The sequence below is a fragment of the Aphelocoma coerulescens genome, chromosome 2, assembly GCF_041296385.1.
Source record: "Aphelocoma coerulescens isolate FSJ_1873_10779 chromosome 2, UR_Acoe_1.0, whole genome shotgun sequence".
Classification (NCBI taxonomy): Eukaryota; Metazoa; Chordata; class Aves; order Passeriformes; family Corvidae; genus Aphelocoma; species Aphelocoma coerulescens.
In genome coordinates, this window is record NC_091015.1 from 140,857,975 (window position 1) to 140,878,174 (window position 20,200).

The 20,200-nt window shown below is 35.9% G+C and overlaps 1 protein-coding gene across 6 annotated transcripts in view; it reads left to right on the top strand.

Annotated features, from left to right (window-relative positions):
• The window catches only part of WWP1 (WW domain containing E3 ubiquitin protein ligase 1), a 58,375-nt gene that overhangs the window by 17,399 nt on the left and 20,776 nt on the right, over positions 1-20,200 (top strand). For 2 of the 6 annotated variants that reach the window (XM_069005041.1, XM_069005042.1), the window contains exons 2-8: positions 4,809-4,899; positions 8,578-8,716; positions 10,946-11,070; positions 13,826-13,963; positions 14,060-14,126; positions 16,169-16,350; positions 18,884-19,235. In XM_069005041.1, the coding sequence (XP_068861142.1) occupies positions 4,830-4,899; positions 8,578-8,716; positions 10,946-11,070; positions 13,826-13,963; positions 14,060-14,126; positions 16,169-16,350; positions 18,884-19,235 (1,073 nt within the window). In that variant the 5' untranslated portion in view covers positions 4,809-4,829. Of the gene's footprint in view, positions 1-4,808; positions 4,900-8,577; positions 8,717-9,572; positions 9,672-10,945; positions 11,071-13,825; positions 13,964-14,059; positions 14,127-16,168; positions 16,351-18,883; positions 19,236-20,200 lie in introns of those variants that run through there. The other 4 variants (XM_069005043.1, XM_069005044.1, XM_069005045.1 and 1 more) reach the window with 4 other exon arrangements.

The window sequence follows — 20,200 nt, forward strand, 5'->3', positions numbered from 1 at the left end:
GTGCCCCTAGTGTTCCCTTGTCCATTAGTGGTAAGGGCTTGCATTATTTGAAATATAACTTTTAAAATTGTTGAGTTAAAAAAATCCTCATCTTTCAGCGTTTCTTCACCATCTGTTTCTCATGGAGACTTTTTTGCAAATTAGATCAAGAAAGTACAGGTATTTTGCTTTTGTCATTACTCTGGATGTGAAAACTACTCAGTCCTCCTAATGAATATTTTCATTTCTCTTGGTCTAATTGCCATCCCATGCATTCCTTCAGATCAGACAACATGTTTAGTTGAAATTTTGGGTTTTTTTTAAATATTAACATTAGAGTAGCTTTTTGGATCTTGAATGAAAATGACAAACATCGTCATGTCAGCAGGCTGTCTCCCAGAAGAACCAGCCTACATCTGAGCTGATTAGGCAATAACCTGCTAATTTAAAAATGTCAGTGGCTGAGTTTGGATAGTTAGTGATGAAAATAACTGATGACTGAAGCCTTAAATAAATTTAATGTTTCCTTTCTCCTTAATTTGTAATACAGTTCTTGATTTCTAATCACTTAAGCAAGAATGGGTGGGCTGCAGCATTAGAATCTTTGGAACACAATGAAAACAGAATCAGTCAGTTCAACAAATTTCATCTGTTCAGTAAAGCCCTTTTCAATATAAACTATGACACAAAACTTTATGTATCATTGATAAAGACCTATGTTTATTTGTAATGTTTTAAATTTTTTTAACTTCCATTTATTTTACTTTGTTTTTCTAAATAGTATTTGACATGAATGACAGTATTTCATTTACAACATACTAAAAACATGGAACTGTAATCATTGCTGTGTGAATGGGCCTAAGTGTACCATATTGCCAAGAATATAAAATAGATTCCTATTACAGAAGGATATTAATTCAACAGAATTAGAATATCAGGGGGCTGTTGTTGTGAGTTGCAGTCATGTAGTGACATACAGCCCCTCAGCCAGCCCCAAGCCTAACTTTGTTTCATCTCCATCAGCTGTTGAGATCTCCCTCACACTGCAGTTTCTCCCAGGCATCATGGTCATTTTTTCCTTCAAGAGGAAAGATGCAAAGCTAAGTGTAGTGAATTCTCGCTTCCCTGTTATCAGAAGATTGGCAAACGTGTTTGCCAAATGCGGTTAGCAGCTTAGTAGCTAGAAGAGCCAGAAACTCAGGTTTGGGCAGGTGGTATTGCTTGCAGATAAATCAACACCTGAAGTCTGAGGAGATTACACATTGAACTGTCTACCTGAGGACTCTGACACTATTTATTTATTTATTTATTGCATTTATTTTGCTTTGTGCATCCTTGATGTAGAGTTAAAAAAAGTACAAAACCCATCCAACCAACCAAATAAAAACCGAAACGCCCCTAGCGTTTTAGATCTATGCAGGTTAAACAGTTAGAGGAAAGAAACAATCATAATTTGTCAATTAAAAAAGTATGCCTAAACTAGTTTTTTAGTGGATGTGTAGAACTAGATTGCAGATCTTGGTTTCTTGTGAAGAATTTGAATTTATTTGCCTCAGAGTTGTTTGGATGTGCTGCTTTTATGACATTTTCCATATCAGTGGCCTCCAAACTTAGGTGTAGAAGACCATCCAGTGAAATGTAGGAAGAAAATCTAGGACTTATATTTTACCTGAAAAATAAGAAAGGAATTAAGCTTTATTTAGTATACATATTGACACTGGCATCCTCTGTAGGTCTGTTTGTCAGATAGTCCTGTGTCACATTTGGTTTGTGAGGTGTCCTGAAGACGGATCTGCAGTATGATGGGGTCACCTTCATTTGTTCATTCACTTCCAGTGTATTGTAATGGATGCAGTTTACTTGTGCCCCGTTAGGAGGATTTGTGGATTATAATATTTAGTTTTTACTAAACAAACCCTCACAAAATGGGAAAGTGGCTTAAAAAAATTCCTGCAAAGAGACCATGGATTGAAGATAATAACGTGGATAATAAGAACATGGCAGAGCTGATGTTCCTTCTACTCCTAGCATGAGCTCTTGGTTGGATGTATTATGAGATAAAACCATTGGCAATTAGATCTGACAAGAAGTCAGCCAAAACAATTTGCTTTATCAAGAAGGGTATTTCAAATATGGATATACATCCACTATTGGAAATGATGAACATTGTTTCTTGAAGTATCAGCTAATGATAGTATGAAGCCATCACAGTTAGCAAGGCATTTAAAAACTAAGCACCCTGAACATGAAGACAAACATCTACAGGTTTTTTTCTGCAATGTTAAAGTCATGCTATACTCAATCCAAGACTTTGCATGATTTCACTGAACTTAGTGATAAATCATTAGAAGCCTCTTTTGAGATTTCTCGGTAGCAGAAGACACAGATGCTGTTGGGGAAACACTTCATCTTCCTGCAGTAGTAAAAATGTCTGAAATAATACGTGGTAAACAATTTGGTGACAGACTAAAACATTCTTTTGTCAGCAGATACTGTTGGAAGATGTCTGGAAAACATTGCCAAAGTTCTGAAGAGACAAATATTAGACAAAATTACACAGTGGCTTGCTGTACAGACAGTTGGATGAAAGTATAGGTGTTTGTAGTGTGGCTTGACTTACGGTAATTGCTAGATCTGTGTCCATAATGAAATTCACTAGGGAAAGATGTATCAGACAAGAGACATTCTTAACCATAAATTCTAAGCAGTATCTTCTTTAATAACAGCAGGTTTTTTAAATGGAAAAAACTGTACAAAAGTAACCACAGATGGAGTGGCTGATTGACTGAAGTAAAAAAGGCTCTGGGCTAAGGTTACAAGGTGAACACCACATGCAGAATTCATTCACTGCCTCATGCATAGGCAAGCAACAAGGAAGTTGGAGCCGTAAATGCACAAAGTGCTGCAGGATGTCATCATTGTGGTTCATTGTATGAAAATAAAACCTTTAAATAGTATAATAATCTGTAATAATCTTAAATAATCTGTAACGACACCGGGTGTGACCAGGAAGATCTTTTGTACTGTGCAGAGGTTTGCTAGTTATCACAGCAAAGTGCTTTGAAGAGTTGTAAAACTTGAACGTTAATTACATGTTCTATCTCGCAAAAAGACAAGTGTTAGGAATTTGCTGACCTGTTCGGTGATAACAGTCAGCAGTATGCTGACTATCAGTTATTTTCAAAAAAGTTAAGGCATGTAAGACACCTTCCCTTGAAGGCGAAGATGGTACTTTACCAAGCAAGAATCCTACTGCTTTTTAATAAACTGATGCTAGGGAGAGACCATTTTGAAAATGGATGTTTTGAAATGTTTCGTTGTGTGATTTTTGTTACCAGAAAAGATTTGTGTCATCTGTAAAACCTCCCATATTTGTACAATTAGACTTGGAAGCAGAATTTTCCCATCTGCTTAAAAGTCCTCCCAATTAAGAGTTTCAGAATCTGAAAATTTGTTAAAAGTATGAAGATGCAACACCATCCATTACCTTTTAATAACAAGTGATTGATATCAGGGAAGATGGAAATTTACTGGCCAAATTTCAAGAAAAAACTTTGTGTAATTAGTGGATGGAGAGGCAAAATGAGTGTCATGATTTAGAAAGTGTAGCCAGTGATGCACTTTGATTTTGGATGTACGTGTCTTTGTAAATTGTGTTTTCCAGCTATGACAGCCAATAAACTGAATTTAAAACTAGACCTTCAAATCACTGTATTACGAAGTGTTAAGCCAACATATTAAAAAATGCTGCAGCATATTCAGTCACATGACTCTCACAAAAAACCAAAAAAAAATTAGTAAGAGCAAAGAGCTTTTTGTCATTAAAAATTCTTTAAAAATACTGTTTATTCCATCTTCATCTTATCCTTTTTAATTTCTGTTTTTATATGTTGTAATATATACAGAATGTATTAGTATGGTGGTACATATATATAATTTATAAATAAATACACACATATTGGGGGTATGCACTCAAAATTTTTTTACTTGTAGAGGTGCATGATCAAAAACGTTTGGTGACAGCTTTTCCCATATTATTGAAACCAGTTGTGTACACAGAAACATGTGGAAGTTCATCGAGGTGAGGGAATATATATATTCAGGTATTTATTCTTTCCTCGTGAAAAGTAGTTGTCTGATAGAAACAGAATATTTTACTTCTAGATATGTTTCCGGTGTAGTAATTCAGGAGGACAGGAGTGATGCTGTCTGCACGTCTAAGTGCTGGGATGCCCCAGCTGGGATCTGACACACACAGTTTTAGTTGCTGAGTGGTAAGGTGGGGTGGTCCTTGTAAAGTGCATATGGCCTCAATAGATGAGGGAAGTGATTTGTGGGTGGACAACAGTGGGGCAGAAAGCTGGTGGCAAATTTAGGGATAGAATGCAAATGTTTGTCTGAATCGCTTTTGTTACTGCTTGAGTGTATTGTTCAGGTGACAGCGTGATTTTCAAGCATGTAAATACTTCACATGTTTTGTTTGTTTGAAGTTGTTGGTGCTCAGCTTATCTGAAATCAGACCATGAGTATGTCTTCTAGAGAGGGAATTATTGATACATCACAGCTGAGTTTCTATTCTTGCCTTACACAGTTGTTCTAAACTACATAAATATGTATGTAACTGAAGTGTCTTGGCATCCTTAGAGGTGTAAGATGGGACAAATTTCCAAAGTGATTGCTTTTTATAACTGCTGTTATGAAATAATATGTTCTGCCTCACCTAAATAATATATGGTAACTTCTTGATTAGTTGAACATTTTATTTAATAGCTTTTGCTAACATGCAGAGATAAGTACTTTTTAATAAGCTACCTGTTTGCTTTTTTTAGGCTGAAGCCTAAACCTCTGACATGGCCACAGCCTCACCAAGATCTGATACAAGTAACAACCGTAATGGAAGACTACAGATGCAAGTAACAGGCAAGTAGTGAGTGATGTGTATCATAGTGATTTTTACAGGAAAACATATTTTACAGGAAAAGCAATCCTGGAAGTGAGTGTAGAAATTAACTAGTGTAGTTAATATTTTAATTACTGGTATGAATGTTACAGTTAATAATGTGACTATAATGCATGTAGATGATTTGAAGCTAATTAGAGATTATACGGTGAGTTGCATGACAGGGTTTAATATGTCTTCAAAATAAAAAAAAAAAGGATATTCTGTACAACAGTACAGACAATTGAAAGAAAATTTGCTAGGGAACAAATGGTTAATGACATGTGTTCTGAAGAGGGAACACATATTACTGAAATTCTAGGAAAAAGATTGGTGGTTGTGGTGAACCCCAAGCTGAAAATGAGTACAATGTTGTAGTGAAGGTGGAGAACTGGAGGGGATCACAAAATTTGCTAGGCCTTCAAAAGATTAAGTTCTTCCACTACATATCAGGTAAATACTTGCTGAGTATAATATTCTTAGGGCCACAGGTTGGATTAAACAGACATATAGAATAATTTAGGTTGGAAGGGACCTTTGGTGGTTCCCTGTTCACTCTTCTGATGAAGGCAAGGCTACCTTTGAAGTTGGATCAGGTTTCTCATGGTATTGTCCAGTCGAATTTTCAGTATCTCAAAGGCTGTAGACTACCAGCTTTCCTTGTGATAAACCATGTCACTGTGATTGTTTTTCCTTCTATCCAGTTGAAATTTACTATGCTATCTCTTGTGACTACTTTTTTTCCTTTTGCTCTGCTAGTTCTCATAGTTCGAGGCAGAAGTCAACCATCCTGGTATCCATGGAAGGGAAACACAGTAGGCTACAAACAGGCCTGGAAATTTCTGATTGTGCTGGGGACACTTTTTCAGTAGATGTTGAACAGGCCAAGTAGGTTATGCATTTTGCTACTGATGGACAAGAACTGGTCAAAGATGTGACAATTGCTGTCAGTCTTAGCTAGTCTCTCTGTGGGATGGCAGAGCAGAACTGAGACTTCCTTGTAGTCTGAAGATAAGCAAAATGCATCGAGGTAAACAAGTTTGATAGCTAATTGTGACAGTGTTACAGCAGTTAAAAGTGAAAATGTTACCAGCACGTAGTATATATTTATACATATATATGTATACAAAATACAGTGCATAAATACATCTATCGTAAATACTTATGTGTACAAGTATTATTTTACTGTTGATAACTCACTTGAACTTTCCAGGGATTTTGAGAAATCTGGGAACACTGAAGTAAAAATGAATGCATGGCCAAGAATATATTAAGGCTATCCTGAAAAAAATTTGGAAAAAACATGAGTAAGACACCATGTCTTAATAAAGGCTGCATCCAAAGAAAGATGCATCTTGTTGGATGATCCAAAGATGGCCAGGTTATCTGAGAAAAAAATATAATTTTGAAGAGTGCCCCAAATGGATATGTTATGAAATTAGATAAGAGAGGAACCTTAAAACTGATTAATCTTATGTAAGGAGCACATTACTCAATAATGTAATGAATCATCAAATCTGGCAATAGCTAACAGCAGAGATGGAGCCACCTTTAGACTGAATGTAAATACACCATTGTAAACTGACGTGCACAAATTACCCTTAACTTCAGATCTGTGTATACAGAAATGGTAATTTTGTATCCTGTGCTGAGCTGCTCCTTATGTAAATAGTCTTGTATTCTGGTACTGGGACTTCTTTTGACTCCAAGAAGTCTGGGTCAGGGCTCAAATGGGAAGAGGTCTTTACAAAGTTTATGATTAGTTTTCTGAAGGTTTATTTCTCTAACCAGTTTTTATTGCAAAATCACAGGAATGCCAGTGCCAGTACAGGGAAAGTAGTGGGACACAGACAAGTGTGGGACTGTAGTATTGCTTGATGTACACTTCATATTTATGCACAGTTTTGTTTATGCTGCTGTAGAAGCTAGACTTATATTTCAAGAACTATACTTAAAAAGCACTTTTATAAAGGCAGCAAGTCTCATAGACTCATTTTGCAGACAAGGAATTCATACGGAGTGGTGACTTGTTTGAGTTTGGACAGATGCAGCATGTTGCAGGCATGCTTTGCCATCAGTATTTGCTCAAATAATTTTGGTGAGATCTTGTCTTGTTAGTTCTTTTGGAAGGGTTGCTGGTATTACTACTTACAGTTTTTTTTAGAAGATGTCCTAACCAAAAGATGACAATGGTCTCCTTTTATGTTTGGGCACTCAAAATTTACTAACTTAAAACATAATGAGATACAAGAGGGGAAATTAAAAGGAAGCTTGAATATCATTACTAAATACCTGTTTTAATAAATCTTGTATTTTCCTTTGGAAAGCAAATTGTGGAGGAAAAATGTGGAAGAAGTAGAGGTTGTCAAAGCTTAAAAATGTATCATGATTTCAGATGAAAAAATGTGACTTGTGGAATTACAGTTTTAGTTTTCTACATTCAAGCCTTCATCATTTTCTGGGCTGTAGTACCCTTTTATGACCCATGAAACATTACTAAGACTAGGCTTTCCAAGTATGAGGGAGTTAATTTTGCACCTTTTGTTTGAATCTAAGTAAAAGTCCATGGCTAGTGCCTTTAGAATCTTGGATGCTTGCATCTCACTAACTTTTAAATAACTGATGTATATGTCTCAGAATACTGAAATCCAGAAACATCTCTCCCTTTCAGTTTAGCAAACTTAAACATTGAGTTAGCAAGTACCATAAAGGTACTTTATGGAAAGGAATAGAGAAGAATTATTTCCAAATGGCTGAAAACACTCAGCCTTGTTTTAGTTTGCAAGTGGAGGGAGCAAGAATCACACTGAAGCAAGAGAGAAGGCATAGCCAGCAGGTAAGTATAGCTGAGAGTCCATTCTTGTGGCCTTTTCAAGACACCATCTGCCTGAAATAGAATTTAAAATCTTGGCAGTTAGGCTGCTGTTGGTTTTTATAGTGATTTCCTCAGCTGGGCATGGAAGAGGGAGAACAGACTTACGTTCAGGAGTACAGAGGAGCTCACCAGTGATTTGGAGGTGAAAAATAGCTTCTTTGGTCATGTGGTGTTTCTTAATTTTTGAATATTTACCTGAAACCTTTGAGTTCATCTGCAAAGCTGTTTAAATAGGGGAAATCTAAGATCAGGTTTCTTAATTTTGACAAACGGATGTGTAAAGCCACAATTGAACCATACAGTAATACAGGGAAAGAAATGAAGCTCTGTATATAGGATTTGCTATACAGGGACATTTTGAAATAGGTGTGAACTGCATCGACTTTCATAACAATATATAACTAAAAAATAAGGCTGGATAATCTCTCAGATGCATCATAAGATGTATCATACTTAGGGCATTTTTCAATTAGGGAAGAATATGAAGAACAATGAGAAAATAACCTACGTTATTTCCAGTGTTTATCCCTAAAATAATCGTGCTGTCTCTAAAACCAGTCCTGCCAGTATGTGGGGAAGAGTATGTGACGCTTGGTTTCAACTATCTGACAAAGTAGCTTTTGAAACTAAAAGCTACCATTTTTGCATTCACTTCTTTCTGTTCAGTGGAAGTAGAGAAGGAACAACATTGCCATGCAATCTATTTCATACAGTGTGTAGGCAGTACATTTTCTGTTTTTCAGCAACAGTGTGCTGTTATAGATAAAGCAATGTATTTTATTAGTTTCTAGTGCCAAACTGAAACGGAAAAAGAATTGGTTTGGAACAACTTTCTACACGGAATTAACTGCAGATGGAGAAATTAAGAAAACAGCAAAATCAAGTAGTTCTTCAAATCCCAAATGGGATGAGCAGCTGACAGTGTAAGTAGATTTTTTGGTTGTTTGATACTATTTATTAGACAGACATGGCAGGCAAATATTTAGTAAGCTTGGCTGCCTACATAGTTTGCTCTGGCTGTTGATGTCTAAATGCAGACATAAGTTGGTATTTATCTCAAATGATTTTTTTTCTGAATCCTTACAACATTTTGAGAATATTTTTTTCCTACTGAGTGTATTACTTGCATACCGTGGCTGTACATGGTATAGTCTTGGTATTTGTTAGCACTGTTTTTAGCACACCTTCATAGAAAGTTACTAATTGTAACCATGTAATTCTCAACTTTTTAAAGTCTCAGCTGGATAAGTAATAGTTATGAGGAAGGTCACTTCTTCCTTTGAATTTCCCAGTGAAGGGATGTGCACACAAAAACTGCAAAGTGACCCTGCAACTTACCCTGATATTTGACCATTTTAATCTTCTTGTAGTTTAGTTTGGCTTAAGTGTGCTAGGGGTGTAGATATACCTGAATAGGACTTCATGAAGAACTGGCAAGAACACTTGGTTAGAATGCTTTATTCACAAGCAAGATTGTATTGGTTTAGACTTGGGTCTGGAAACAGCATAGCTCCTATCAAGTGGCATTGAGCCTGGGCCAGTACATTTCACGGCATCTGATGTGCAATAGCTGGGTTTGGTAGTAGCAGGAACCATGCTAGATTCCAGTAACTAACAGTGCTGGAGAGTGGGGAGTGGTACATCTTTGGGAAACTCTGCTTGGGAGCACTTACTTACTCCAGACCTGGTCTGAAGCAAGTAGGGTATTCCTGTGCCTCATTTCTTGGTATTTCAGGTTTAGTGAACTTACTAGCCCTTTGCAATGTTGCAGAAGAGAATAACATAGTCTGGGACCTGAGGATGATTTCCAGGATCAAGAACTAGAACAAGTACAGAGCTATCGGTATATTCACAGAGACTCGAGTTTCTGTTGAGGAGGTGGGTTTGATTTGGCAGGATTTGGTGATCTGATAGAAATGGGGCAATTTGCAATGCATGGTAAAGGCAGACTCATTTTGTAGTGAGTATTGCTAACTTAGGGTCTTACCCTTATAAATATGTTTAAGATATTCTGGTCCCCTCTTCCTCTGGCTATTGGAATGGTATTTGACATTAGGTGAACTCTCTGGCTTACCAAATTCCCCTCACTTCCATGGGGCAGCAATATATTTTGTGTGTGTAGGTATTGGGGATTTTTTCCTTTACTTTGTTGCTCTTCTACTAAGACCTCCCTTAAAAGGCAGCCTATTCAAAATACAAAAATATATTTGCTTGTGTTTCAGGAAAAATGGTCCACCTTGTCCAACATGTTCAAGTGACTGTAGAGCTCTAGTCCTGTTGTTGGGAGGGTGGGGATTGTTTTTATTATTATTTTCAGCATTGCTGACATAACTTTCTGTATATATTAGGTCAATTCTGATGGATATGTAGCCTTTGACTTTTTGCAATAAAGTACTTCTACTCCCATTTTTCACAGTCAAGAGCACCCTTGCAGTACTAGACCCTGTACTACAAAACTTATTCTCCAGGACCTAGCATAGCTTTAGCAAGGGAGAGGTCAATGCCAAAGCTTGTCATAATATTACTGCAAGTGAGTCCTTTACCTTTCTGCTTGCTTCCAATTTTTGCTTTAGCTTCATCATTTGATTTTTCCCCTCTGTTTTCTGAGAGTATGCCTTATGGTTTTATATATATTTGTGGATTCACAAAAAAATGTTTATCGACACTTTCGTGGCAAGCTGACACCTCTTAAGTGGGTTCTTCCTGCTTGCAAATAGATGCTTCATTGCTTTTTCCTTTTTAAAAAATATTTAGTATTTTTCTTTTTTAGTGGCAGGCAAGCATACTTCCCACCTTTTTCTCCACATTTAGTAATGTAAGCTTTTAGGTAGAACTCTGGAGGAATAGGGGAAATATGCCTTTCATAAATAAAGATATGTTTTATATAACTGAGATTTGAGCTTAGTGTGGGTTATTCTGATACTTCACAAATTCCTTATGCTATCATAGTAATTCACTTTAAGTTTGATCCTAAGTGTAAATATCATAGTGTTCACAGCTCTTAGTTAAAAATTTCCTCTTGCAATACAGAATTTCACTTCAATAGTATCAAGAAATACAAGAAGGTAAATGAAGTTCAAGTACTCCTAATAACAAGAACAAATTCTTTAAAATCTGTATGTATATTTTTTTTAAATGTATTTTATATGCAGGAATGTGACTCCACAGACTACGCTGGAATTTAGAGTGTGGAGCCATCACACTTTAAAAGCAGATGCGTTATTAGGAAGAGCCACTGTAGACTTGAAACAAGCTTTGGAAGTACACAATAGAAAATGTAAGTTGTCATGAAGGATATTTTGAATAAAGTAGAATTATAATTACTAATCTGTGTATCAAACTGGCAACGAGCTACTAACTATGCATGTAATTACAACTGGCTTTTAGTTGATGTCTTTACTTTTCGCTTCTAGAGATGTCTGTGCTATTGAGAACAATTTAAATGTAACAATGGGATATAATACTTTTGAAACAAACAGTAGAGTATGAGTTGCTGAAAATTAAGTAAAAGCAGAAGTGATTAAATACAATGTTTTGTAGCAAGCTGGTAACTAATTTGGTAGATGATCTGTTTTAGATTTGGTAACCAAAAAAAAAAAAAAGTTAAACTTTCGGAAAAGCCATGTAATTTTTCATGTTTTCCTTCTCTGGAGTCACTAATAGAAAGGCTGGATATTTGTCCCTCATAATTTAGCTGCCCAGAGAGCAATAGAAAACACTGATTAATGAAACAATTGTGATCTGCCTTTTAGTACATTAGAGATTGTTTGTTCTAAGTAACTTCTAGTATTAAATATTTTTAATAGGATATATCTAATTTGCTTTAGAAATTTTTTTTCTTTAGTACAACAAGATGGTGAATCCACACTTTAAATTCCATTCCAGAGTAGCAATAGAATTCCAGCTAAACCAATCTTAACCTCTCTCACAAGTTATATACACAAACCTGAGGTGTCTGTTTAGAAGGGTGTGGGGGGGAAAGGAGAGCCAAAAAAAAAAAAAAAAGCTAAATTTTTCTGAGTCTTACAGAAAAGTGGAACAGAATCCAAAATTAAGTGGGGCTTCTTCAACAGTATTATAATAATTCAGCAGTAAATTTCATAGTTAAGCAGAAAATTTTCTTCTTAAATAAGAAAACTGTATCTGAAGAAACTGTGTTATAATAATGTTAGCCCCAAAAAAGTAATTATTATTTTAGCTATTTCTAACAAAATAGTTAATATTTTATTAGATCCAGGGGAGGTAGGACCTAACAACTTGACAGATTCTTTCAGGGAATGGTTGACTGAGTTTGCTGTACATTGCACCAAAAATAATTTATGTGCAATGTTTTGTATTTGGGCAAGTCAGTAGTTTGACACTTACTGGATTATCTAAGAATTCACTGGTAGAATAATCTGATTGGTTTCCTTCATGCATTTAGTTATTGATACCTATTGTAAAATGAAGCACTTGAAAGGCTCTTTGCTGATGAATATGGAATGAGAAGTCCTCTAAATGCAGAAACTTTAGAATTAATGAGTTTACTTTTTCTGCAAAACACCACCAGTATTAAATTGCTGCCCACAATTTTTTGTTTTCTTGCCAGCTCAGTTGAACTACAGCCAACAGTTGATCTGCTTTAGGAAGATAACCTGTTAAAATAGCAGAAGTTAAACCAACCACCCTTTACAAAAATTATGAATGTGCTAATTAAACAATTCAGTGGTAGGCTAGTTTCTTCTTTTCTCTTCTTTGAGGTAGTACTCTTTTGCAAAATGCAGATTGCTAAATCAGTAATCCTGTAGATTTAGGAGCTTTGTGCTTGCTCCAGAGATTTAAAGTCCTTTAAAATGCATTGTAGTATAGCAGTGTGTTTCTGCTGGGAACTGCTGCCCAACTACGCTGTCAAACCTGCTCTTTCAAGTAATAGCTTGGGTGTATCTGGCAGTAGATTATGGTAGCCTCCCCTGTTTTCATGTTTATTTTTCACTTATGATACATGTTAAGAATGAAGAAAAAATGGAAATCCTAGTTTAATGCATAGAAGTGCCCAGTTTAAATTTAACTTGGGATGCTATCATATGGAGGGAAATATGATGGCCTATCTTAAAAAACTGATCTTTTAATCTGAGAGCACAAACACTAGAAGGTCTTAACCATTTTAACCAGATTAATGTGAACTCTTAGCGGACTGTGTTTGGATTTATGACATGTAGCTTTAACTGTTGTACTGGTAGTAGTTGATTTAGAGAGAATTATGTAGCATCCCCAGCATATTTTACCTCTGGATTATGTATGTCTCTCTACAAATGCGTGTATTGCTTGTCAGTCAGATTGAATATTTTTACTGCACCATTAGTTATCTCAAATTTTATTTCAGTGAAAATAGTTTCTGATTTAACTTTCGGTTACCTGAGGCATCCTCTCTTACTGTTTAATCCTTGGAGCTGCAATCTATGAAAATGCTAGTAAGGATTTACTAAAAATAGTTTTAAAATTGAGGGAGTACTCTATGCAGTCTTTGCATTTACTTCTTCCTCAAAGAGATGTTTTTTTCCGTGGTCTTTTAGAATCAGTTTTGGAAGGTGCTATGGGAAATGAATATAAGCCCTGGTTGTAAAATGAGGTTCCCAGTGACTTATAATATTTGGATGTGTGGTTCAGAAGTTGTTTGACTTTTAAGCCATCACATGTTATGTAAGTAGTGTGTAATTTCCAAAGGGCTTAAGGGAAATGACAGACCTGGGAAATCATTAACAACAAAGTACTGAATCCGCATGGATTCTTTAGCATACCTATAGAGTATACTATGTAAACAGACAGTTCATTTTTAAAACAAAGTGTGCATTTACCCACAGCAGCTGTAAATATACACAGCTCCATAGTGATTTTTGCATTGATTTGAGTATCTCGCATGTTCAGTTTTGTAGAACTAAATGCATATGTCACGTTTGTGTGTTGAAGGTCTCTTTTAATATTATTTAGAATTTAATCTCTCCTTTACCCCTTCTTTCCTTCTCTTCCCCTACCCACCCCAACTCCATTTTTAGTGGAGAAGGTAAAAGAACAGTTGAAACTCTCTTTGGAAAACAAGAGTGGCATGGTGCAAACAGGTGAACTGACAGTTGTGCTAGATGGTTTGGTTGTTGAACAAGAATCTCTTACAAATCTCAGTTCATCAGCAACCAGTAAGTTAAAATAATTAAGTCAATGATAACATTTGGATTAAGATTTCAAACAGATATAATAGAATATTTCTGTTGAATTTGTTTCTTACTGTTCAGTAGAAGTTCAGCAAAATGGCGGGGCTGTACATGAAAGCAGAGATGCTTCAGCAAGAAGTTCATCCAGGTTGGAATTTATTTTTGTGTTTTGTGCCATATGAGGTATATTAGCAAATTTATCAGTTGAAATGTTTGGGTTGTTTGTGTTTTGGTGTGGTTTTTTTCTGTTTTTTTTTTTAAATTTATTTTAATGGTTTTGAAGGTGAGAGATTTCAGTCTCTGAGGTCTAAATTATGTTGCCACAGGTTTTAGAAACATGATTTGCTTGACAATTACATAATTTAGTTCAACTGATTGGAAATCTATTAAGTGCTGCAGCAGAAATTAGAGGAGCAGTGGCTCAGTGTATTTTTACTTACTCATTCCATTTATTTCCTTTGTCTGCTTAAGAACCATTTCTATTAATGTCTACCAGCTTTTTGCAATGCAGCACCTGAACAGAAGGAAAAGGAAAAGAAAGCCTGAATTACTTCCTCCTCAGCCTTCTTAAGGTCGTGATAAGGAACTTAAGAGACTTGTATTGAGTTTCACAAGTAGTATTTGTAACACTGAGGCCAAGGCCTGTTTCCTCCTGAAGTGGCAAGAAAAAGACATTGGGACCAATTTAGAGCTTCGTTCTTGGCTTCTCAACCATTATGCCTGCTCAAGGACTGGCTGGAGAGAAGTAGGAATAGATTTTTTGCCCCCTCATCACTAGTAAGACAAACAGGTCAATTCAGATCAATTTAATGTTATTGGTCTGCTCAGTTACCTTGTGTGAACCCATTTCTGCTTAAGTTATTGACACTCACTGGAGTGAAAAAAAATCCAGTTGCTAGGCATTTGAGTGACAGGGACACATTTGTCCTTGTATGCTTGACTTGATTATTTTTTTGAACATATGGATGTTTGTCTCTCTTCCCTGATGGGTGCTCAAGATGAGGGAGTGAGAATAAAAAGTTGCTTCTGCTTTTTTTTCCTTAGAAAGGTTTGGGACTGCTAAAAGTGGTTTGAAACACATCTGCATATCATTTTGAAACAGTAGTAACAATAATTAGTTTTCATTCAGCTGTTGTTGCTGGAGATAATGTCTCTTACTGGGATCCTGCTCTTGATATTGATATTTTAATTTACTGCAGTTTTCCACACAACTATCCAGAAATTTTGATTTACAGTTTTAAAATTAAGAGATGAAGAACAGCTTTAAGGTAGCTTCTCTGCATGCCTTTCGGAGGCAAATTGAGTTTGTAGTCCAGAGTTGAAAAGGGATAATACCTCAATTCTCTGTTTATACTGCTCCTTTGGAGTTGGATAAGGTAGGATGGAAATGCTGCTTCTTCCTTTCTTACTCCACAAAGTTGGACTTCTAACCTCACATTTTTGTCATCTGTTTAACTTCAATATTTAGCCTCTACTCCTTGAGAAGGAGTTGGCATTGAGTGTAATTATCAAAATATGTGTCTCTGGTAGACGGCTTTAAGCATTCTGAAAGAGATTTAAGTAAAAAACCAGTGTACCACTGTAACTGAACAAAACTTTCCATTCACAAGCCCTTAAACTGCATTTATTTCCATGTGGCCTTGTAAACACAGAGCTGCCTATGTCTATTTGTCCTCACAATGTCCCATCCTGCCAGTGCATAGAGAAGCTCATCTTATTTTCCTTTTACTGAGGGAGAATTTTGTTGCTCTCTTATGTTACGAGTATTTTTAGTGATATGACTAACAAAACCAGTTCTTCCTCTTGCTTAATGAGAGAAAAAGCTTTCCTGCTCATAGCTGCACTTTGGCAGGGTCCCTAAGGCCGCTTCGGAAGATGCAGCAGGTGTATCAGTCTGTTCAATTCAATTCTAATATGTCATTAAAAGTAAAGAGAAAGTGAAAATATAAACTCTTACCTGTTTTAAGTATCTGAAATCCTCAAAACTGATTCTTGCCTTTTTCTTAACAGTCAAGTGCAAGACCAAGACAATTATCTAGGCTGCAAGCACCATGCTATAAACAGTTGTTAATTTACCACCATTTCTTTATTTGTTTCTATAGCATGGTTTAGTGTAGGATTTAGTTTAGTTGCATAACTGTTTAACATGTTGCTTGTAGTAACCTAAAATCATCTTTTATTTTTACCAAGATCTCCTTGTGACATTTCTAATGGGATAGACAATCAAGTACCTTCCAACTCTGTGATACAGAATACATTCTGTGTAGAAGCTGTTAATGGAGACAGCTCACCATCTCCTAATCATGTTGCAGCCAGACCCAAAAATACCCCAGTACCAAAACCACTTGAAGCTCAGCCTGTCAACAGCACTGGTAAGAATGGGAGAGTTATGGGAACGTGTTCCATAAGCCTTCTTTATCTAGTTGTATCTGAAGTTGAGCTACTTTTTCTATACAGTCTATACAGATTTCAGAAATACTTAAAGGATGTTTCTAGGCTTGAATTTATAATCTTGTGTGTCCACTCTTGTAAATTTTTCTGCAGTAGACCCATTCTTAAATATACTGAGTTTCACACTTTATCATCAGTTCTTTTCTCTGATGAAGAAAGATTAAAGTGTCCAAAATCTTCGATTTTTCTGTCCCAGATGATGAAACTATATTCCTGATTGTCTGGAGGAAAAATCAGATTTCTTTCACAATTAATTTGAGTAACTGTGGTTAAGTTTTTCCTGACATTACATAAATCTGATTTAGACAGGGAACTGCTGTACTCTGAGTCGAGATGTGTTGCAGACTCTCCATGCCTTCAGTTTTTTCAAAAATTCTATTTAAAAACAGGTAGTGGCAGATACTGAATTTCATTTTCCTCTTAAACACAAAAACATTGATTCTGACTACAGTTCACTTTTTGTACAGTGAAACTAGTGAGAAGAAAGTGTTTTTTGATTTTTGTTCCTCTGGCATCTAATAATGTCTGTGCTTTCTAAGCACTTTGTGTTTTCTCAGCTGTTTGAGAGAGATTACAGTGATGGCAGAGAGAAAAGACAACTGTAAATAGAAATAGGCAAGTTGCTACTAAATAGTAGAACTGAGATTGTCAAACTCTCTGTAATAGAGTGGAAAATGTTGGTATGGTTGGAAGATAACAGAAACAATTATGAACTTTAAAAGGTAATAATTAAATTAGGCTGCCTCTGAATCTTTTCTCTATTTGGAGAACTTTAATTTGATTCCCCTCTCTTTTCAGCTCAAGGCTAGAGGGCATATATATTATTAAGACATTGCTCCCTTTTTCTTCAACAGCAGAGAGATCCATTTGAAATCTGTATTAAGATAGAAGAATTGAAAAATAATTGATTTGTTCAAATGGTAATATTGATGAAATCATCACTGAGCTTGCACTGAGGCATTGATATAGCAGTAGTCAAGTACTCTACCAGTTGGTGAAGATGTTTTTATGGCAAGGCATAAAACAGGTCTCCAGCATTTTTTGATGACACTTTCTTTCCCACTGTTGTGCTTAGTAGGATTGTAATTTTATGTCATGTTGCCATAATTGCTGTTTTAGGCAAAACGGGTGAAGTAATCATCTGTTGTAATGTTTTATAGGTCTCTTTGGAGATGAACTTACTAATAGAGCAGATGATTTGTTCATTATTTTGCTTCTAACTTTATTATGTAATCTTATTCAGTCTTTCATGCGAATAAGTTGAATTTTTTTAATGGAAGTTGAAATTTCAGTTGGCTTTTTTCCTGTGTAAGTTAAGTTGTTGCTGCTTTAAGGAGAAATTTGAGGAACTTGATCAAATTGTTGGTAGTTTTCATGTCATGCTGAAACAATATAAAATGTCTTGATATGTCTTAATGTAGTTAATTTCTTTTGTGCCATCTGGAAGCAGTGATGTGTTACCCTGGAAAAGTTGTGTTGAAACAGTAGTGTCTTTACAAAACTTAAAAATCTGTTGCCTGTAAAGTCATGCTTATCATTATGCATATCAAGAAAATTCATATGGTGCAGTGGTAATTCCTTAAAGAAACTGACTTGCTAATTTAAATTCATTCCTGATGACAGAATTAAACAATGACCCCTTTAAAATAATGAAGCAACATTTTACAGGCACTAGTGTAGGGTTAAATTTTGCAAATGTGTATCACTAAGGTTAAGAGTCAAGAGTATAAAATTGTGTTGGTTTCAGCCCTTAGCATGGTAAAGTGATAATAAGCTGTAAGGTAAGAAAATTGCTTGAAGATTGTTGCATATCCTTAGTCCTGTAGAAAATTGTTCCAACTCTAAAACAGGTACAAGCTGCTAAGTATAAATAGAATTGTCACTGTATGATGTTGATTAGTGGTGCAGAAAATGAAAGTGCTGAATGATGTTGCACTACTTTTTATAGGGCCTTGACTTTTAATGGGTGTCCTACAGACTGCTGTACCTGATGTCTTGTCTTGCCTAAGACAAGATCTTGTCCTGCTGAGATACTGTTCCGTTAAGCACGGCAGATGATTGGTGTATTGTTGGCCAAGTGGGTTTGGGACTAATAAAGCCTTCTTAGCGCCCTTTGCCTGCTAAATCCATGCCTGCTTTGAACTTTTTACGAGATTGTGCTTGCTTGAGTTTGATGACATTTATATTTTCTTTAAAAGATAGAATAGATTTACTTTGTGATTCTGAAGTAATTTTCTTCATTCATTGATCTATGTAAGTTGTGTTAGCCAATAATAGTTTTTATATTTTAATCCCTCCTTTGGAGGGGGATTTTTTTTCCAAGTCACACACAGGTTTAGAGTTAATTGTAGGGTTCTGTACCTCAGCTCTGAAAAAGGAAAGAAATTACCTGTAAGAAATGCCTCTTAGTTTTGCGAATCTCATAGAGTAATCACTTTTTCTTCCATTTCTCAGTTAATGGCGAGTCATCTGCCCCTGCACCTGAAGCTGGTAATTCTTCTGTCTCCGAGGCTCCGATGGGTTCAGTCGAAGCTCCTGTGTCTTCAGCAGATTGCACTAATGATACAGCAGAACCTCAGTCAGCAACAGAAGCAGCTAGTTGCTCTGAAAGCCATGCTTCTGCATTACCTGTTGTGTCTGTTGGACTAGAACCTGCAGCTGCAACAGACTGTGCTCAGCCTAATGCTCGAAACAGTATAGCAGCAGATGCAGCAAAGCCAAGGGAGTCCTCCTCCACGCCAAGTGCATCTGCAGAACCTGTAAGACAGCAGCCTGGTAGTGCCAGTACAGAGCCTTTGCCACCAGGGTATGGTGTTTTGCTTTTAATGCTATCATTTTGTGTCATCTAAATGTGCATATAAAGAAGCAGAAACTTAATTCTATACAGGGATTGTCAAATGCAGGTCAACTGACTGAGATGGGGTTGTTTGATCTAAAATGGGATTTGTACTGCTGCTATAACTGGCTACTCTTGTCCCAGAAAGTAACAACTGATAACTGATGTGCTGATACGGTATTGTGATCTTAACAGACAAGCTTCTGGGCATTATGGACGTGAAGACTTTTAATTTGATATTTTCAAACTTGAGCTGTAATTTGTTACTCCTTTGTTTCTTAAGCTATGAGAATGTAGTAAAGGACCAAAGCACAGAGAAGTGAAAATTATTAGTATATAAATGCTTGGATGTGCTTGCTGCGTAAGAATGAGTTCAGTAATGTTACAGTTAAAAATAAGATTTGATGTGTATGTATGTATATGCTAAGAATAGCTAGAATATTTTAATTCTACTAGATTGTTAGAAACTGCTTTAGTAGTCTTAAATACAAAATTAAAAATCTGCTTGGACATTAAAGGAAAATACAGTACATGCTCAAATATATATACATAAGATAGATCTTAACATTTTTTATACATGCTTTCATGTTGGGGTGAAAAGATACCTTCAGTTCAAATTAGAAATACTGACATTTCCATAATGTTTTAAATATTGACTATTTTAGCATTTTCTGGTCACAGAAACTGTTTCCTAACCCAAAGTGTATATACCTTGTGTCATTGTAGCTGATCTTTCAGAGAGCTTGTCTTATACCTGCCCCCTGTGAAGAAGGTTCAGTAAGTTATTAGTGACACATCACTTGAGTTTCTGCAGTTAGATAAACATGAAAACAAACATTTAAAAAGATAGAAGTATTTTATATAAATTCTGGAAGAGTTACTTAGTATTTAATTTTCAATTGCTCTGTCCTTATAGGTGGGAATTCTTCCACACA